Here is a 14,987-nt window from a genome sequence, read left to right as displayed (position 1 = left end):
TATGTGCCACACTGACAGCACAATGAAGACGTTTTCAGGGATGTATTATGGGTATTTCTGTACATATGTGTCTATCCCACTAGACCACAGTCTCCTTGAAATGGTGCCTTGTAATCTTGTGTATCCCTCACAGTGCCCAGCACATGGTAGAGGACTCAATAACAGAATCTGTGGGGTCCAAGCATCTCTTTCCTTGTGTATAGCACCCACCTGGGATGGTGGTAGAGAACATGATGTGCCTTGCCCTGCACCTTTCAGAAGCATCTGAAACTGTTAACCATGGTGGCCTTTCTTGGGCTCTCTCTCTCCTTCTTTGCTCAAGCACCACCTTTAAGCATATGTCCTGCTGACTAGGCTCTAAGAATGGAAAGGCTGGGGATGTAATGGGAACAGCTTAAGATGAGCTGAAAGTAAGAGAATGTTTTATGGCAAAAAGTAAGAGAATGTTTAAAAACATGTCATAGGGACACAGGAACCAGCTTAAAGGGGCTTCTGCTGACCAGATCTGGGATAACTTGAGGACAAAATAATTAAGGAGAGTAATGAATGATAGGCCTTTGAAAACCAGGAATCCATAATTCCATAACAAATAATACATAAATAAACAAAGAAACAATACCTAAATGGAGAAGAGAGGAGGACTCTTACAATATAATGCTGAATGCAAACTGATAAATGTGGAATGCATGCTGGAGTTGAAATTCATCATTTTGCAACCATCATAACAAAGATTGGTTAGGCAAGAATCATCAATGGATGCTAAACTGAGGTTGGGGTGGGGATGTGGATCTTGAGGAGGAGCATAATATTTGTACGGTTTTAAAGTGTCTCCCACAGGGACTTCCCTGGTGGTCCAGTGGGTAAGACTCCGTGCTCCCAATGCAGGGGGCCCAGGTTCGATCCCTTGTCGGGGAACTAGATCCCACACGCACACCGCAACTAAGAAGTCCGCACGCCACAACTAAAGATCCCGCATGCTGCAACTAAGATCCAGCACGACCTAAATAAATAAATAAATAAATATTAAAAAAAAAAAATAAAGTGTCTCCCACAGATTGCTCATTAGAGATTAGGGAAGAAATAGTAACTGTAAGATCGAGAAAGTGAACAATACCTTGACATCACCAATGAGGAGCAGATGGATATCATGTGCCTATAGCTGTAATGCACTGGGAAGGACACAGCTTCACCTGTGAAGTGTTCTAGTAGGGAATGCATAGCTGGAATCTAACCATGAGGAAAAATCAGACAAACATAAAATGAGGAATATTCTATTTTTTTTAAAAAGAACCTGTATTCTTAAAAAAAAAAAAAAAAGTCAATGTCATAAATGACAAAGAAAGATTGGAAATGTTCTACATTAAAGGAGACTAAGGCTTCCTTGGTGGTGCAGTGGTTAAGAATCCGCCTGCCAATGCAAGGGACACGGGTTCGAGCCCTGGTCCAAGAAGGTCCCACATGCCGCGGAGCAACTAAGCCCGTGCGCTACAACTACTGAGCCTGCGCTCTAGAGCCCGCACGCTGCAACCACGGAAGCCCGCACGCCTAGAGCCCATGCTCCGCAACAAGAGAAGCCACCACAGTGAGAAGCCTGCGCACCGCAACAAAGAATAGCTTCCGCTCACCACAACTAGAGACAGTCTGCGTGCAGCAACAAAGACCCAACGCAGCTAAAAATAAATGAAAAAAAAAAAAAAGTAAACCTCTGATCGACATTGGTATCCAGACACAATAATATGATGATTGGGAAGACTATTTTTTAAATTATAATAATTATTATTATATATTATTATTACTATTATTGTGACACACCCCCCCCCCCGCATCCTGCTTGATTGAGAGAGAACAGCCAAGTACGAGGTGAACTGGAGCAGCAGACAATCCCTAGCTCCAAGCTGGAAATGGGCTTTTAGGATTTTCAGGAGAGGGGGCAAGGCCCTAACCATGACCATTCTTCAGGAGAGGGAACAGACTGGGAAGACAGTTGACTTGCAACTGGCCCAAAAAAAGACAAGAGTGCCTTGGGAAACATCTGTTCTGATTTCTTCCAATAAGAATTTAGGAACCATTTGCCCTGGGCCCCTATTCTCAGTGAATCTGCACTTGCACACCCAGGAATTGCTCCTCCCTTATTCTGAGCCTCAGAGTGGCCTTCATCCTGGGGGCTCTACCTTTCCTTCACAACCTGGGTCCATTCATGGATACTTTTACTTGAAACTTCTTGCAAAGGCTCTGGTACTTAGGAGTGAGTGAACTTCCTAAACAGAATGAGCAAAAGAAGCTCAAATAGAAGGTTAGAAATTAAGGGGGCTTTGAAATGCCTCACCCTAGAAAAGATGTGGCTAAAAATTGAGCCCCAAAGTCACACATTCCTCCTTTTACTCTGTACTATCCAGTAGATTGTGCAATAAAGCATGCTCACAATGTAAATACTGTCTTTTTTTCTTTTTTTCCCCAGCTTTATTGAGATATAATTGACAAATAATATTGTGTAAGTTTAAGATGTACAATGTGATGATTTAATATATATATTAAGAAATGATTACAACAGTAAGGTTAGTTAACACATTCACTTCATGTAGTTAACTTGTGTGTGTGTGTGTGTGTGTGTGTGTGTCTATGTGTGAGAGGAGAACATTTAAGATCTACTGCCTTAGCAAATTTCAAATATACAATACAGTATTGTTAACTATAGTCACCATGCTGTGCATTAGATGCCCAGGACTTATTCAGCTATGTAAATATTTTCTCCATCTGTTGGCCCCTTTCATTTTTCTCTTCCTGTAGATCACTTGCCCCAGGTGAACACGGACTGAAACTTATCTGGTGCTTGTAGAGCAAGTCCCAGAGTAAATAATTGACTGTTCAATTAGTCATTTTATTGGACAGGAAGAGTCACAGGGTAAGGCTGAGCCTCTGGGTCTTAGACATCAGTAAAACTGGGTTTTGTTCCTGGTTGTGTGACTGACTCACCCACCAGGTGGCCTGGGGAAATTATGTCATCTTTCACTTGCTACCCACCTGCCCAAGGAATTTATGTGGCAGAAATTAATTATGAATGAGGTCATACTGGAAAAGATAGAGGTCCCTTTCCAAAGAAGGGGACTGCTTAATTACTAGGGTTTGTTCATTTTGAGCCAATTGAGCAATATTATGTCAATGTGTCATAAACCATGTGTCTGAGTACTTGGAAGGCTCAGAGATGCATCCTGAAGTTTGGGGCCAGAGCTATTTTTCAGCAGAAACTGCCAACTTTAATGACTATGGAATGGTTCAACCAATCTTTTTGGCTTGCTGAGTCCTTACTAGAAGCCCTTAAAATTGACAGTTACAGAAAGGCAAGAAGGGCAGAACAAATGGATTTTTATTTTTCATTTGATAGAACCACTGTGACTTCAAGTATTTTTAAATGTCTTAGTTATTTTTATAACAGCATTGTGCTCTGGAAAAGGCCATTGCTTTTGCTATGTCGATTGCCCTGTCTCTCTTTTCTTTGTTTTTTTCCGTTTATATTTTCTTTCTCATACTGGGATGTTTATAGCCCGCTTTAATTTTTTCTGGCATTGACCTTTATAACTTTATATGAAACACTTAAATCTCTATTTCATGGGACGTCAATGTGTAGCCTGTAGGTCAGAAATAGACAACATGCAGAACTGCTCCAGACTTAGCAATATTTATTCAGATTTATTTATCCTCCAACGTGAACTCCTGGCCAGGAGTTTTGGGCACCTGGAAACTGTATTTCAGACTGTTGTAGGGCATATTTTTAACTTCTGCCATGTGTCCTGCTTCTGACCTTTGTCAGAACAGTTGTCTTTCCTTATTCTGCTCCAGTCCTTGCTTTAGTAACTCGAGACAGTATCTAATGACCCTCTGTTATAAATGATGAGGGCCTTAGCACACTCAATACTTCTCCCCTCTACCTCCTGATTTTTATTAGTTATAAAATTACTTTTAGTTCATCTGGTGATTCCTTTTTTAGTTTAAAAATAAAATTTAAGGCTCTATTTCCTAGTGTATCAATCACAGAGAGCTTCCATTCTATTTACTGTATCTATTCTAGCTCCTCATTCCCTACCAAGAAAGATAAGAAAGTCACTGCACTTGTATTGCCTCCTGTATTGTATATCCTCCTTGACCTCTTCTTCAGAACACACACATACACACACACACAAACACTGTCAAAATACAGTCAATCCTCTTTATTCGTGAATTTCATACTTGTGAATTCACCTACTCGTTAAAATTTATTTGTAACACCCCAAAGCAAGAATTTGTCACCCCTGCTCGGCATCCCGGTAGTTTGGGTGTGCCTCATCCAAGGGACATCCACTCCACTCCCCAGGAAGGAGGGCCGCCCCCTCTCTCCTTTTCCCTTCAGTGGTTTCTCTCCCTCCTCTTCCTCCCTGGTGGCAGGTACACCCTGTCACTTGGGGAGAGGTCAGCAGGGGACCTCTGGTTTGCATTAGGAGGAGAAAACGATTTGACCTCCACTTTTCTCAAATCCAACTACGCCAACAATAAAGCTGATACTTTTAGCCCTGGGTTAATTTCTCAATTGGTTGAAACCCAGACGGAAGAGGAGTGTGATTGCCACTCAGACTTCAGCAACAGACTGGGAGCCCTTGAGGGCCAAACCTTTCTTATTTTTAATAAATAAAAAAATTACATAATATTTAATACATTAAAAGAAGAATGCAGAATATCTGTGGTAAAGCACAGCAATAAACACTCTACCTAAGAACTAAAAAAAACCCAAATGTATTTGTAACCCCCAAAATCAGTACTTGAGGGGCTTTTGCAGTTATTCACAGCTAGGTGCTGAGTGGCAAAAAATCTAGTTGCCCCACACATCACTCTCAGCTGAGGTCAAACACGGCAACACTTTGCCTTCTTGTTTCAGCTCTCATAGCAAATGTCCTTTACCTGGCCTCTTACTGCCATGTTTTTTGCTTCTTGTGCCTTTTCTTGGTGATTTCACTGTTTAAAATCCCCCAGACATAGTCCTCAAGTGCTGGCTGGCATTTCTAAACTCACGAAGGCTGTGACGTACCTTACAGAGAAAATGTGAGTGTGAGATAATTTTGTTCAGGTATGAGTTATAGTGCTGGCCATGAGTTCAATGTTAGCAAATCAACAATATATATTGGGACTTCCCTGGTGGTCTAGTGAGTAGGACTCCACACTCCCAATGCAGGGGGCCCTGGTTTGATCCCTGGTCAGGGAACGAGATCCCGCATGCATGCCACAACTAAGAGTTCGCATGCCACAACTAAGGGCCCGCATGCTGCAGCAAAGATCCTGTGAGCCGCAACTAAGACCTGGAACAGCCAAAATAAATAAATTAAGTAGATAAATGAATAAATAAATATTAAAAAAACAAAACAAAAACAATATATATTAAATAAGGTGTCTTTAAATAGAAACACACATAAAATAAGATTATGTATTGATCGGTCAACTAAAATGTCATAAGCAGAGGCTCACAGGAACCTAACCCTATATTCCCTCTAAGAGCAATGGTTCAGTAACTGCTACTTCAGTGCTTGTAGCGCCTTTACAGAACATGAACTACTGTGAATAAAGATGAAGTGTATATAAAAATTATCTTCTGGGATCATATTTCCCTGGCTATGTAGTTTTAGTTCTATAATATACGAGATTATTGCTCACAGTGAGTCCTTTTCCTAGCCTTCTCCATTCACCCCTGGGTGACTGGCTCTTGCTGTCTTTTCAAGACGGGCTAGTGGATGGTCCTTCACCCATCCCCAACTCTGCTCATGGGATGAGAAACTTGAGTGGGGGACAGAACCAGCCTCAGGAATGAGCTGCTCTTGGCTTAACCCTCAGAAGCTCTGGGGCTGGTAGAAACTCTTGGTTTCTTCAATAGGACAATTTTATCGTTTTTCTTTTGTTCGATTGTTTGGAGACATTCCTGGATGCAGTTTGGTTAGTTATAATTAAAGTTGACTCTTTTCTTTTTTTTTCAATTAAAAAAAAAAGCGGCTAGTGGGTAATTTAGTTCCTAAGTTTATTCATATCTGTAAATGAATTCCTTGGCCTAAATGATGCCCTGGCTTTAAATAATATGCATTCCTACTTCCTTCTTGTGTTGAATTCCACTCCAGAGAACTTTTCCCCTTAAATGTTACTTGTCTTTTTCCTACCACAAACTTGAAGCATTCTTTCCTTTTCTGAAATAACTTCCCCCACTAGCACAGAAGCTCCAAGATGACTGATCTGTTTGTCCGTTTATCCATTCTTATGTTCCCAGTGCCAAGAACAGGACCTGGCTCGGAGTTGGCGTCAATAAATGTTTCCTGAATAAATGAATATCAATCTGTTAACGCATTATTCAGCCATTCAGAATGAGCCATATAAATACTATAAGGAGTGTATTATGTAATGTTTATAAAATAAATGAAGTATGAAATGGCACATGCATTATGACTGAAACTATGTAAAAATATATCTGCAGGTGACAAGTCCTGGAAAATCATATGCAAACAACAATGGGTCATGCACGCCACTTCCAATGTTCTTTGTTTAAAATTGCCTCAGGTTATTAACCCTTTTCCTCTCAGAATTAATAACATTTTAAAAAGAAAACATTACATTTATCTTATTTTGGACCATGTTACAAGTTAGTTTAAGCTCCTCTGAGGGCAGGAACTGTATTGTTTTTAGTCTAGTATTGCATCCCCAGCACCAAGCTCAGGAACTTGTCTTGTCTTTGGGCCTGAAATTCTCAGGCAGTTTGGAGAACATGCAAGGACTAGATATATGTGAGTAGCAAATTTGTTAAATTGCTTCACCCTCGTAAATATAGTTCTTTACATTTTACTTTATGTTGGTATTACTAAAATGATTAACTACTATGTATGCCTTCAGAAAGCAAACCTCTTGTTGGTTATTTTGTTGTTTTGTTACAAAGTCAAGTTTGCTTAGAGTTAGTATTATTAACAGCCCAATCAAGAACCACAGAACGTGTTAAACTGGTTTCTAAACCTTAACCTCTCCTACTAGAGTTTATTTGAAACAGGAGAAACTCTGCCTTTCTTCTTCAGACTACTTTGAAATTCAATCCCTCTGAAATGCTGTTTCCTGTTGACAACTGGAAAATTACAATTGGATGGGTGATGTCTGCCATCCCGTGATGAATTCAGATCCCTATGTAGGGCAGGCCTGATTATCATTTACTGTCTTCCCTCTGTTAAATTAAAAGAAACATATTCAAGTAGGATGTCAGGGAAATCTGGCTATAGCATCTTCAGATATAACATATTTGTGCCTGAGATATTTTCTTATAATCCAATGCATGACTGCCCACGGGCCAAATCCAGCCATGCTCATTAGTGTATCGCCTATAGCTGTTTTCCTCCTATAAGGCAAAGATGAGTAGTTTAACCGTGACCACTGGTCCACAAAGCTGAAAATATTTACTATCCGGCTCTCTACAGCAGAAGTTTGCCAACCTTGGTCTAATGTCTTAAACAAAAACACAACACAATTTTGGAAAGAGCTTGGGTTTTGGAGACAGACCTAGGTTTGTGGTTCAATTCCATTGCCTACTAGCTATGTGACCTCTGGTAATTAATTACCCAACCTCTCTAGGTCTCAGTTTTGCATGTGTAAAATGATCATAATAGTGACAATCTGTCAGGCAGTGCTTTGCAGAGCCATATTGAGCCCAAGGCAAAAGAAAAACCACACCATATAAATATACATATTTATATAAATATATATTTATCAAAATATCCTCCCATATTTTAAAACAAGTGAAAAATAGACCTTCATTATTTAATCTGTTCATACACCATTGTCAACCCTTATAAACCGCCTAGCAACGAAGTGAGTTGTCATGGACCCAGGAATTCCAGCCAAGTGGAGATAATTTTTCCTGTTGTACAATAACACAGACTTGTAAAACAATCAGTAGTATATCTTATTAAAATTTTTGACATTTGGTTCATCATATATTTGCATTGATTTTGATCTTTTAAAAATATTGCATTAAAATATCATCTATGCATTATAATATGCATTATTAATGATATGCAGATTATTGCATTAAAATATCATATATGCATTATAATATACATTATTAATAATATGCAGATTATTGTTTGCATTAAACATGAAATGATAGTAAAATATTATTTATATATTAAAATATCACTTAAATGTTGCATTAAAATATCACAAAAATAAAATATTTTTATTGCATTAAAATGTCATAAATATGACTGACCTTGATGACTATTTTGGTGTCCCTTCCACCCTTAAATTTTGCACCTAGTGAGTGCCTCACTTGCCTCACTGTAATCCCAGCCCTGCCGTCAGGACTGATGTGAGAATGAGAGAAAATGCCTATGAAGTATCTAAAGCATTACATGATGCATAATAGATGCCAAAAAACTAGTAATTGATGATGATGTTGATGATAAGTTGGGTTAGTAGTATCGATCTTATAGGGTTGTTATGAAGACTAAATAAAATAAGTAAATCACAGTGTGGGATTTGATATAAAATAAGTGCTCAATAAATTCCTTCCTTCCATCATTTTTTTTTTTTTTTTTTTTTGGCTGTGTTGGGTCTTTGTTGCTGCACTCGGGCTTTCTCTAGTTGCAGAGAGCAGGGGGTTACTCTTTGCTGTGGTGCACGGGCTTCTCATTGCGGTGGCTTCTCTTGTTGCGGAGCATGGGCTCTAGGTGCGTGGGCTTCAGTAGTTGTGGCTCGTGGGCTCTAGAGCGCAGGCTCAGTAGTTGTGGCACACGGGCTTAACTGCTCTGCGGCATGTGGGATCTTCCCGGACCAGGGCCCGAACCCATGTTCCCTGCATTGGCAGGCGGATTCTTAACCGCTGTGCCACCAGGGAAGTCCCCCTTACAACATTTTAGTTTCCTTAATCCAACCAAGAATTTGGAAAAGGGAAGCTTTATTAGCCAGTATACAGGTGACAGTGCTTCTCCCTGGCCAAAGAACTGTGTTTGTTTCTGGCTGTGTCATTAACAAGGTAAAACAAACAACCTATTTGGGTCATAAGTTTTCTCATATTAAAATGAGGTGTTGGTTCCTCATTCCTTAGCCATTTAGCTAACTCTAGCATTCCTTTTAGAAATGAAATTCTAAGATCTGCAAACTAACTTATTTGAAAGGATGCCTCTTGCATCTACTTAAGAAAACAAATTTCCAGGACTTTCTTACGAACCAAAGACAACCCTAATCTAAAAAAATTAATATATCAAGAAATCTCCTTTTTCTTAAATTTTAATTAAAAGACCTGAAAATAACCATACTTTACTCTTGTAATTAGAATATTGGTCAGATAGGTGTTTTCCCACCTTTATATCAAGCAGGGTTTTTTTGCTATTAAATACCTGTTAGTTAACAAACATGGTTCCACATGCTACAATAAGGATGAGTCTTGAAAACAATACGATAAGTGAAAGATGCCAGTCACAAAAGACCACATATTATATGACTCTATTCATATGAGATGTCCAGAATAGGGAAATCTATAGAGACAGAAAGTAGATTAGTGGTTGCTTAGGGCTACAGGATGGGAGGAGATGGAGAGATGGGGTGCAATAGTGAAAGGGTACTGGATTCCTTTTTGGGGTCATGAAAGTGTTCTAAAATTGACTGGTAACAGTTGCACATATCTGTGAATATATTAAAAAACACTTTAAGTGGGTGAATTGTACGGTATGTGTATTATATCTCAATAAAACTGTTTCTTAAAAATGGCTCCTGTAATTTCATCCTTTCATGGAAAGAGTGAAAAAAAAAAAAAAAGACGAAAAGTCTTTTGGAGGTGACTGGGCAGAAGTTTCCCTTTTTCTGTCGCAATCAAATCAGGCTCCCAGTTTTCCAATTTGTTTTCTTTCCCCTTGGAAACTGAGGTTGATAGACCTTCATTTTCTACCACTGCAGGATAAATAAAGCACCCCTGCCCCTCCGCCACCCACTCTGGTCAGTCTGTTGGCTGTGAGGGAGGGATTGTAGCTGTTCCTGTGCAAAACAAATGACTCTTATTCTTCAGACTTAGGGATTAATATAGCTGTTATTTTGTTTTACCTTTACCACATAAAATTGGGTTGGTTAGACAAATGCCCTCTTGGTTGGAAAGATTATCCCTAGCTTTTATCCACCAGCTATGTTTCTTTAGGCTACAACCAAGAAAACAGGGAGACATTTGTTTCCCTAGATTGACTTATTTTATATGAGTCCCAGTTGGATAGAAAAGTGTGATTCCCTCAGACTGATCACTGACAACCTTGCTTCCTTTCTGATGAAACTTCCAAGGGATCCTTTGGCTCTGTATTCACAAGACACACTGCCCTGCAGCTAAATAAAGCTGCCCATGCTATCTCAGAGTCATGCTCAGTTCTGGCTTTTTAGCTTCTACCTGCCTTTGGAGGAACTGATTTCAGCTCCCACAACTCTGATTGGGGGAAAACTCCTGCAGAAAGAGGAAACTCCTCATTCATATCCAAAGAGGTGTCTGTGAAGACAGAAGATGGAATTGTAGATAGAAATAAGCCACCAACGAAGCAATTGTGAGTGGGGCGAGAAGAGAGATGGTTCTGAGATTCTATAAGAGTCAATGAGCAAAACCTCTCAATATGGCCGAGTCAGTTTATTAAAAATGGAAGTATTAGTTTCTCTCAGACCCATGGTTGGTGAAGTTTAGTCTACTAATCTCCAACCCCCAGTGAGAGCGGTGAAATTCCACCTAATTTCACCTTGCTGCCTCGTATCCAGTCAGGAAGTAAAACAGGCAGGGCCCTGACCCACACTTCTTTCATGTCAAGTTTTGGGCTCCAAGGCGGGCTCAAGCTCTCATTCTCCCCACCTCCAAACATGACGCAAATGTGTATGAATAACTTCTTTAGAACAGAGATCCACAGACAGGTATATTGACTCGATGCAGCCTGAAAATATTTACTGAGATTCAGACCTAGATTAAGGGATACACTGTTGAGTATTTTGCCTGCCGGGTGGTGGATGCCAGTCATTGACCAGGACACACAGCTCACCACGTGTTAACTGATGGAGCTAGGAGCTTTCCAGAAACCCACGTTTGAGCACACTCTTAGGCTTGCCTGAAAACACTGTTCTGCAGGAACTTCCAAATGTCTCAGAAATAAACATCTCTTTAGCCCAGAAACTTTGACTTGGAGACATTAGAAAATGAGCTGGACTCCTACTTTGAAGAGAGAAGGAGAAGGGGGAGGTGACATGTCCCTACAATGAAATTCTATTGATTTTTTTTTTTTAATCTGAAAAGCTTATTTTTTTTAATGCGGAGAACCACAGTGAATTTGGCACTAAAAATCCATCCTGAGCCAGATTGTGACGGGTTCACAGTTGGCCAGAGCCAAAACTGCTGGAATATCTTTGTTTCTCTTTTACCCAAGGCAGAGACAGGCAAGAAGCGTACGGGCCAAATGCCCTCTTGGTTAGAAGGACATCTTTGCTTTTAACCACCAGCTTGTATTTCTTTAGGATATAACCCAGAAAACAAATGAGATACCTGATTTCCTCACTCTCATCTCTTAATCATGTGCATAAATATGCACATTCACACTCCACCCCCTCACTCACCTTTGTCTCCTCTGTGTTGGAGAAGGATGAGTCACACACACAGAGAGTTATAAATCAATCTGAAGAGAGCTTCCAATATCCGAGGAAACAATTCTCTCTCTAATTTTGGCACTAAGCTGTTTTCTCTAGGAAAATATCTACCTAGTTTTACACAAGTTGCCACAGGACAAAATACCAATGGCAGAGTAACTTTTAAAAATACTTATGACAGGGACTACCCTGGTGACGCAGTGGTTAAGAATTTGCCTGCCAATGCAGAGGACACCGGTTCAAGCCGCAGAGCAACTAAGCCCCTGCACCACAACTACTGAGCCTGCGCTCTAGAGCCCACAAGCCACAGCTACTGAGCCCGCGTGCCACAACTACTGAAGCCCGCGCGCCTAGAGCCCATGCTCCACAACAAGGGAAGCCACCGCAATGAGAAGCCCACACACTGCAACGAAGAGTAGCCCCCGCTTGCTGCAACTAGAGAAAGCCCGCAGGCAGCAACGAAGACCCAATGCAGCCAAAAATAAATAAATAAATAAATTTAAAATAAATAAATAAAATACTTATGACAAGCAGCCTTAATTTAGAAGAATACTTATCAGCCTGTGTTCCTTGAACCACCTACAAACTGAAAAACCTTGTGAGTTTGTTTGAAATGCAGATTCCAGGACCTCACCCCAGACCCAGAGTTTGGATCTCTGGAGATAGTCTCTGCATTTTTAGCAAATTCCCCAAATGATTCCAGTGCACACTAGAGTTTGCTAGCCATTGCTTTGTACGCTAGTAAGAGTACGGCAAACATTCCTATCATGATTTCACAAAGGTTAGAACAACAAAATAAAAATCTCTGAAAGTAAGTGACTTGTATTCTTGGGATTACAAGGATTACAAGTCCTAATTTTTGGACTGCAAGCCAAGGAAGGGAAAAACAAAAAGTCAATGTATTTGTGATCGATAATTTCTGCATATTATTCAACACCCTCCCTCAAGAAAGTTCTCAGTTCACGGTTTTGCAGATACTGAGAAGTACGGATTTAGCTTACAGCTATAATTATGTTTTTTATATTTTTTCTTTCTAGCTATGGAAGTTTATTGTGATGTATATCTATCTGCTTAGATTCTATCATGCAGCAGTGGGTCTTATGGAATGACTTAAAACAAGACTTTACTGATGAGATAACATTAAGTAAAAAGGCAGGTCAATGGTTACCAGGGGAAAGGTTGGGGAGGGATAAATTGGGAATTTGAGATTAACTGATACACACTACTATATATAAAATAGATAAACAAGGACCTATTGTATAGCACAGGGAACTATATTCAGTATCTTGTAATAACCTACAATGGAAAAGAATCTGAAAAAGAATATATATATATATGAACTGAATCACTTTGCTGTACACCTGAATCATTGTAAATCAACTCTACTTCAAATTTTAAAATTAATTAAAAAATACATTTTTTAAAAAGACGGGTCACAAAAAATTAAGTTCCAGCTTTGTAAACTGAGATATATAATGGGAGACTGGAAGAAAGTACTCACAAATTACCATCAGGTTTTTGTGTGAAGGTTAGTTCCCACTCCCCTTAAGCTATCTCTAAATTTATTTTATTTTTTAAAATTTTAGGGACTTCCCTGGCAGTCCAGTAGTTAAGACTCCGTGCTTCCACTGCAGGGGACAAGGGTTTGATCCCTGGTCCCCTCAGGGGCCGGGGATCCCCCATGCCTCACGACCAAAAAAAATTTTTTTTTAAGTGATAATACACACAAATTTTAAAACGTTGAATTCTCAATTTAAAATATCATCACTAGTTTAATTTTAACTTACTATTAAATCAACTTCAAAAGCACAAATTAAGAAAAAGTTATTTATAAGCCTGAAATCCTAATACAACTATATTAATTTTCCATTTCCCTTCTAAACTTTATTTACAGGCATACACACATGATTTTTGCATAGTTGTAATCTTAGTTTATCTACAAAATTGAGTTCTGCTTTTTTGACTTTGCATTATGTTATAAACATGTTTGCACATTTCTGCATAGCTTCAGAATTATTTTAAAGGCTACATATTTTTAAAAGTTGTTACACTGTACTTTATCCATTCCTGTATGTAGGAACATTTCTGCTGTATCTAGTTTTAACTTATTATAAATAACAGAGTTAGAATCATTCTTTGTATATAGGTTCTTTGTTTTTCTTTTACAAGATATTTCTTTAGAACAAATTCCCAGCAATGGTTTTACTAGTTTCAAAGGGCATGAACATTTTTATGGGTCCTAATATATAACATACTTCCCTTCAGAAAAATTGTACCAGTCTTCATTACAGTAAACTATGTGAAAAAGTACTGGATTCCTAAAAAGCTGAGAAGTGTTGAGCTTTTCTTTAAAAAAAAAAAAAGCATTTCACTTTATTTTTATTACCTTGCTGTGTACATTACTGTTTTAATTTTTATTTCTCCATTATGATTAACAATTTTAAGTAATCAATATGCCAGGCACCATTCCAAGAGGTTTACTCATATAAAATCATGGTTTTTTTAATAAAAATAATTTAAATAAACACGATGCATTAAAGCTGTAAAAACCTGTCCTCTCTGTATTAGATATTATAGTAAAATAAAATTTAAAATTCTCAGAAAATAAATGATCTTATTTCATAGAAGTGGAAAGGCACAGAAAAATGAACTATGAAAGAAAAAATACTAGATTTTTCAGCATATTTAAGTTTTGTACATCAGAAGAACAGGCCAGTTCAAAGGAATAATAGTTTCTTTTACTACTGAGGAAAAATAAAGTTTTTTCAGAATTCGAAATTTCATTTAATCCATATCTTCTTTCCTGAAAAATCTCTGTGTGAAACTTAAAAAGTCCAGTGAAGGAACTGGGATGATAAAATGACAGTTATACTAAATATTTTTTAAATAATTAAGAAAGCCATTCAATAAATGACCAACCTGATCTCACCAAGCACATCAAACTGATGAGGAAGTATAATCTCAGCATATGGAAACTGGAGACAGTGTGTGTCGCATTCACAAGAAGAATGATTTCCTTCCCAGAGCCTTAGACTCTCCCCTCAGAGAGAACTCAAATAACTAACCCAAAGGTGTGGCGACAACAGGAAGTTCCCAAGAGACCGCAGGCGGGTCCCAACCCTTTCAGGCTATGTGACTCCTCCCCTTTTCAATAAAAGGTCAGGTACATTTCTGCTCACACGATTTTATGCATATCTTGATATTATGTATGTGCAGAATGATGAGTTCAAAATAGTTTCATTCTTTGTGGCCGGTTTATTAGCCGTTTGGCTTGGTGTGTTGAAATCAAGTGTGATTTGAGATATTTTCCCCTCTTGTTTTTGTGAATGAAACAAATCCAGTTA

General features: G+C 38.8%; 1 protein-coding gene across 4 annotated transcripts in view; it reads right to left on the bottom strand.

Moving 5' to 3' along the window:
• Positions 1 to 14,678, bottom strand: part of LIPH (lipase H) — a 46,166-nt gene extending 31,488 nt beyond the window's left edge. For 3 of the 4 annotated variants that reach the window (XM_061193311.1, XM_061193313.1, XM_061193314.1), the window contains exon 1: positions 14,563 to 14,678. In XM_061193311.1, coding sequence (XP_061049294.1) covers positions 14,563 to 14,611 — 49 coding nt within the window. In that variant the 5' untranslated portion in view covers positions 14,612 to 14,678. Of the gene's footprint in view, positions 1 to 1,114; positions 1,200 to 14,562 lie in introns of those variants that run through there. The other variant, XM_061193312.1, reaches the window with a different exon arrangement.
• Between the last annotated feature and the right edge of the window lie 309 nt (positions 14,679 to 14,987).

The sequence above is a fragment of the Eubalaena glacialis genome, chromosome 6, assembly GCF_028564815.1.
Source record: "Eubalaena glacialis isolate mEubGla1 chromosome 6, mEubGla1.1.hap2.+ XY, whole genome shotgun sequence".
Taxonomy (NCBI): Eukaryota; Metazoa; Chordata; class Mammalia; order Artiodactyla; family Balaenidae; genus Eubalaena; species Eubalaena glacialis.
Note: the sequence above shows the minus strand (reverse complement) of the source record. Positions and strands in the feature narration are given on the sequence as shown.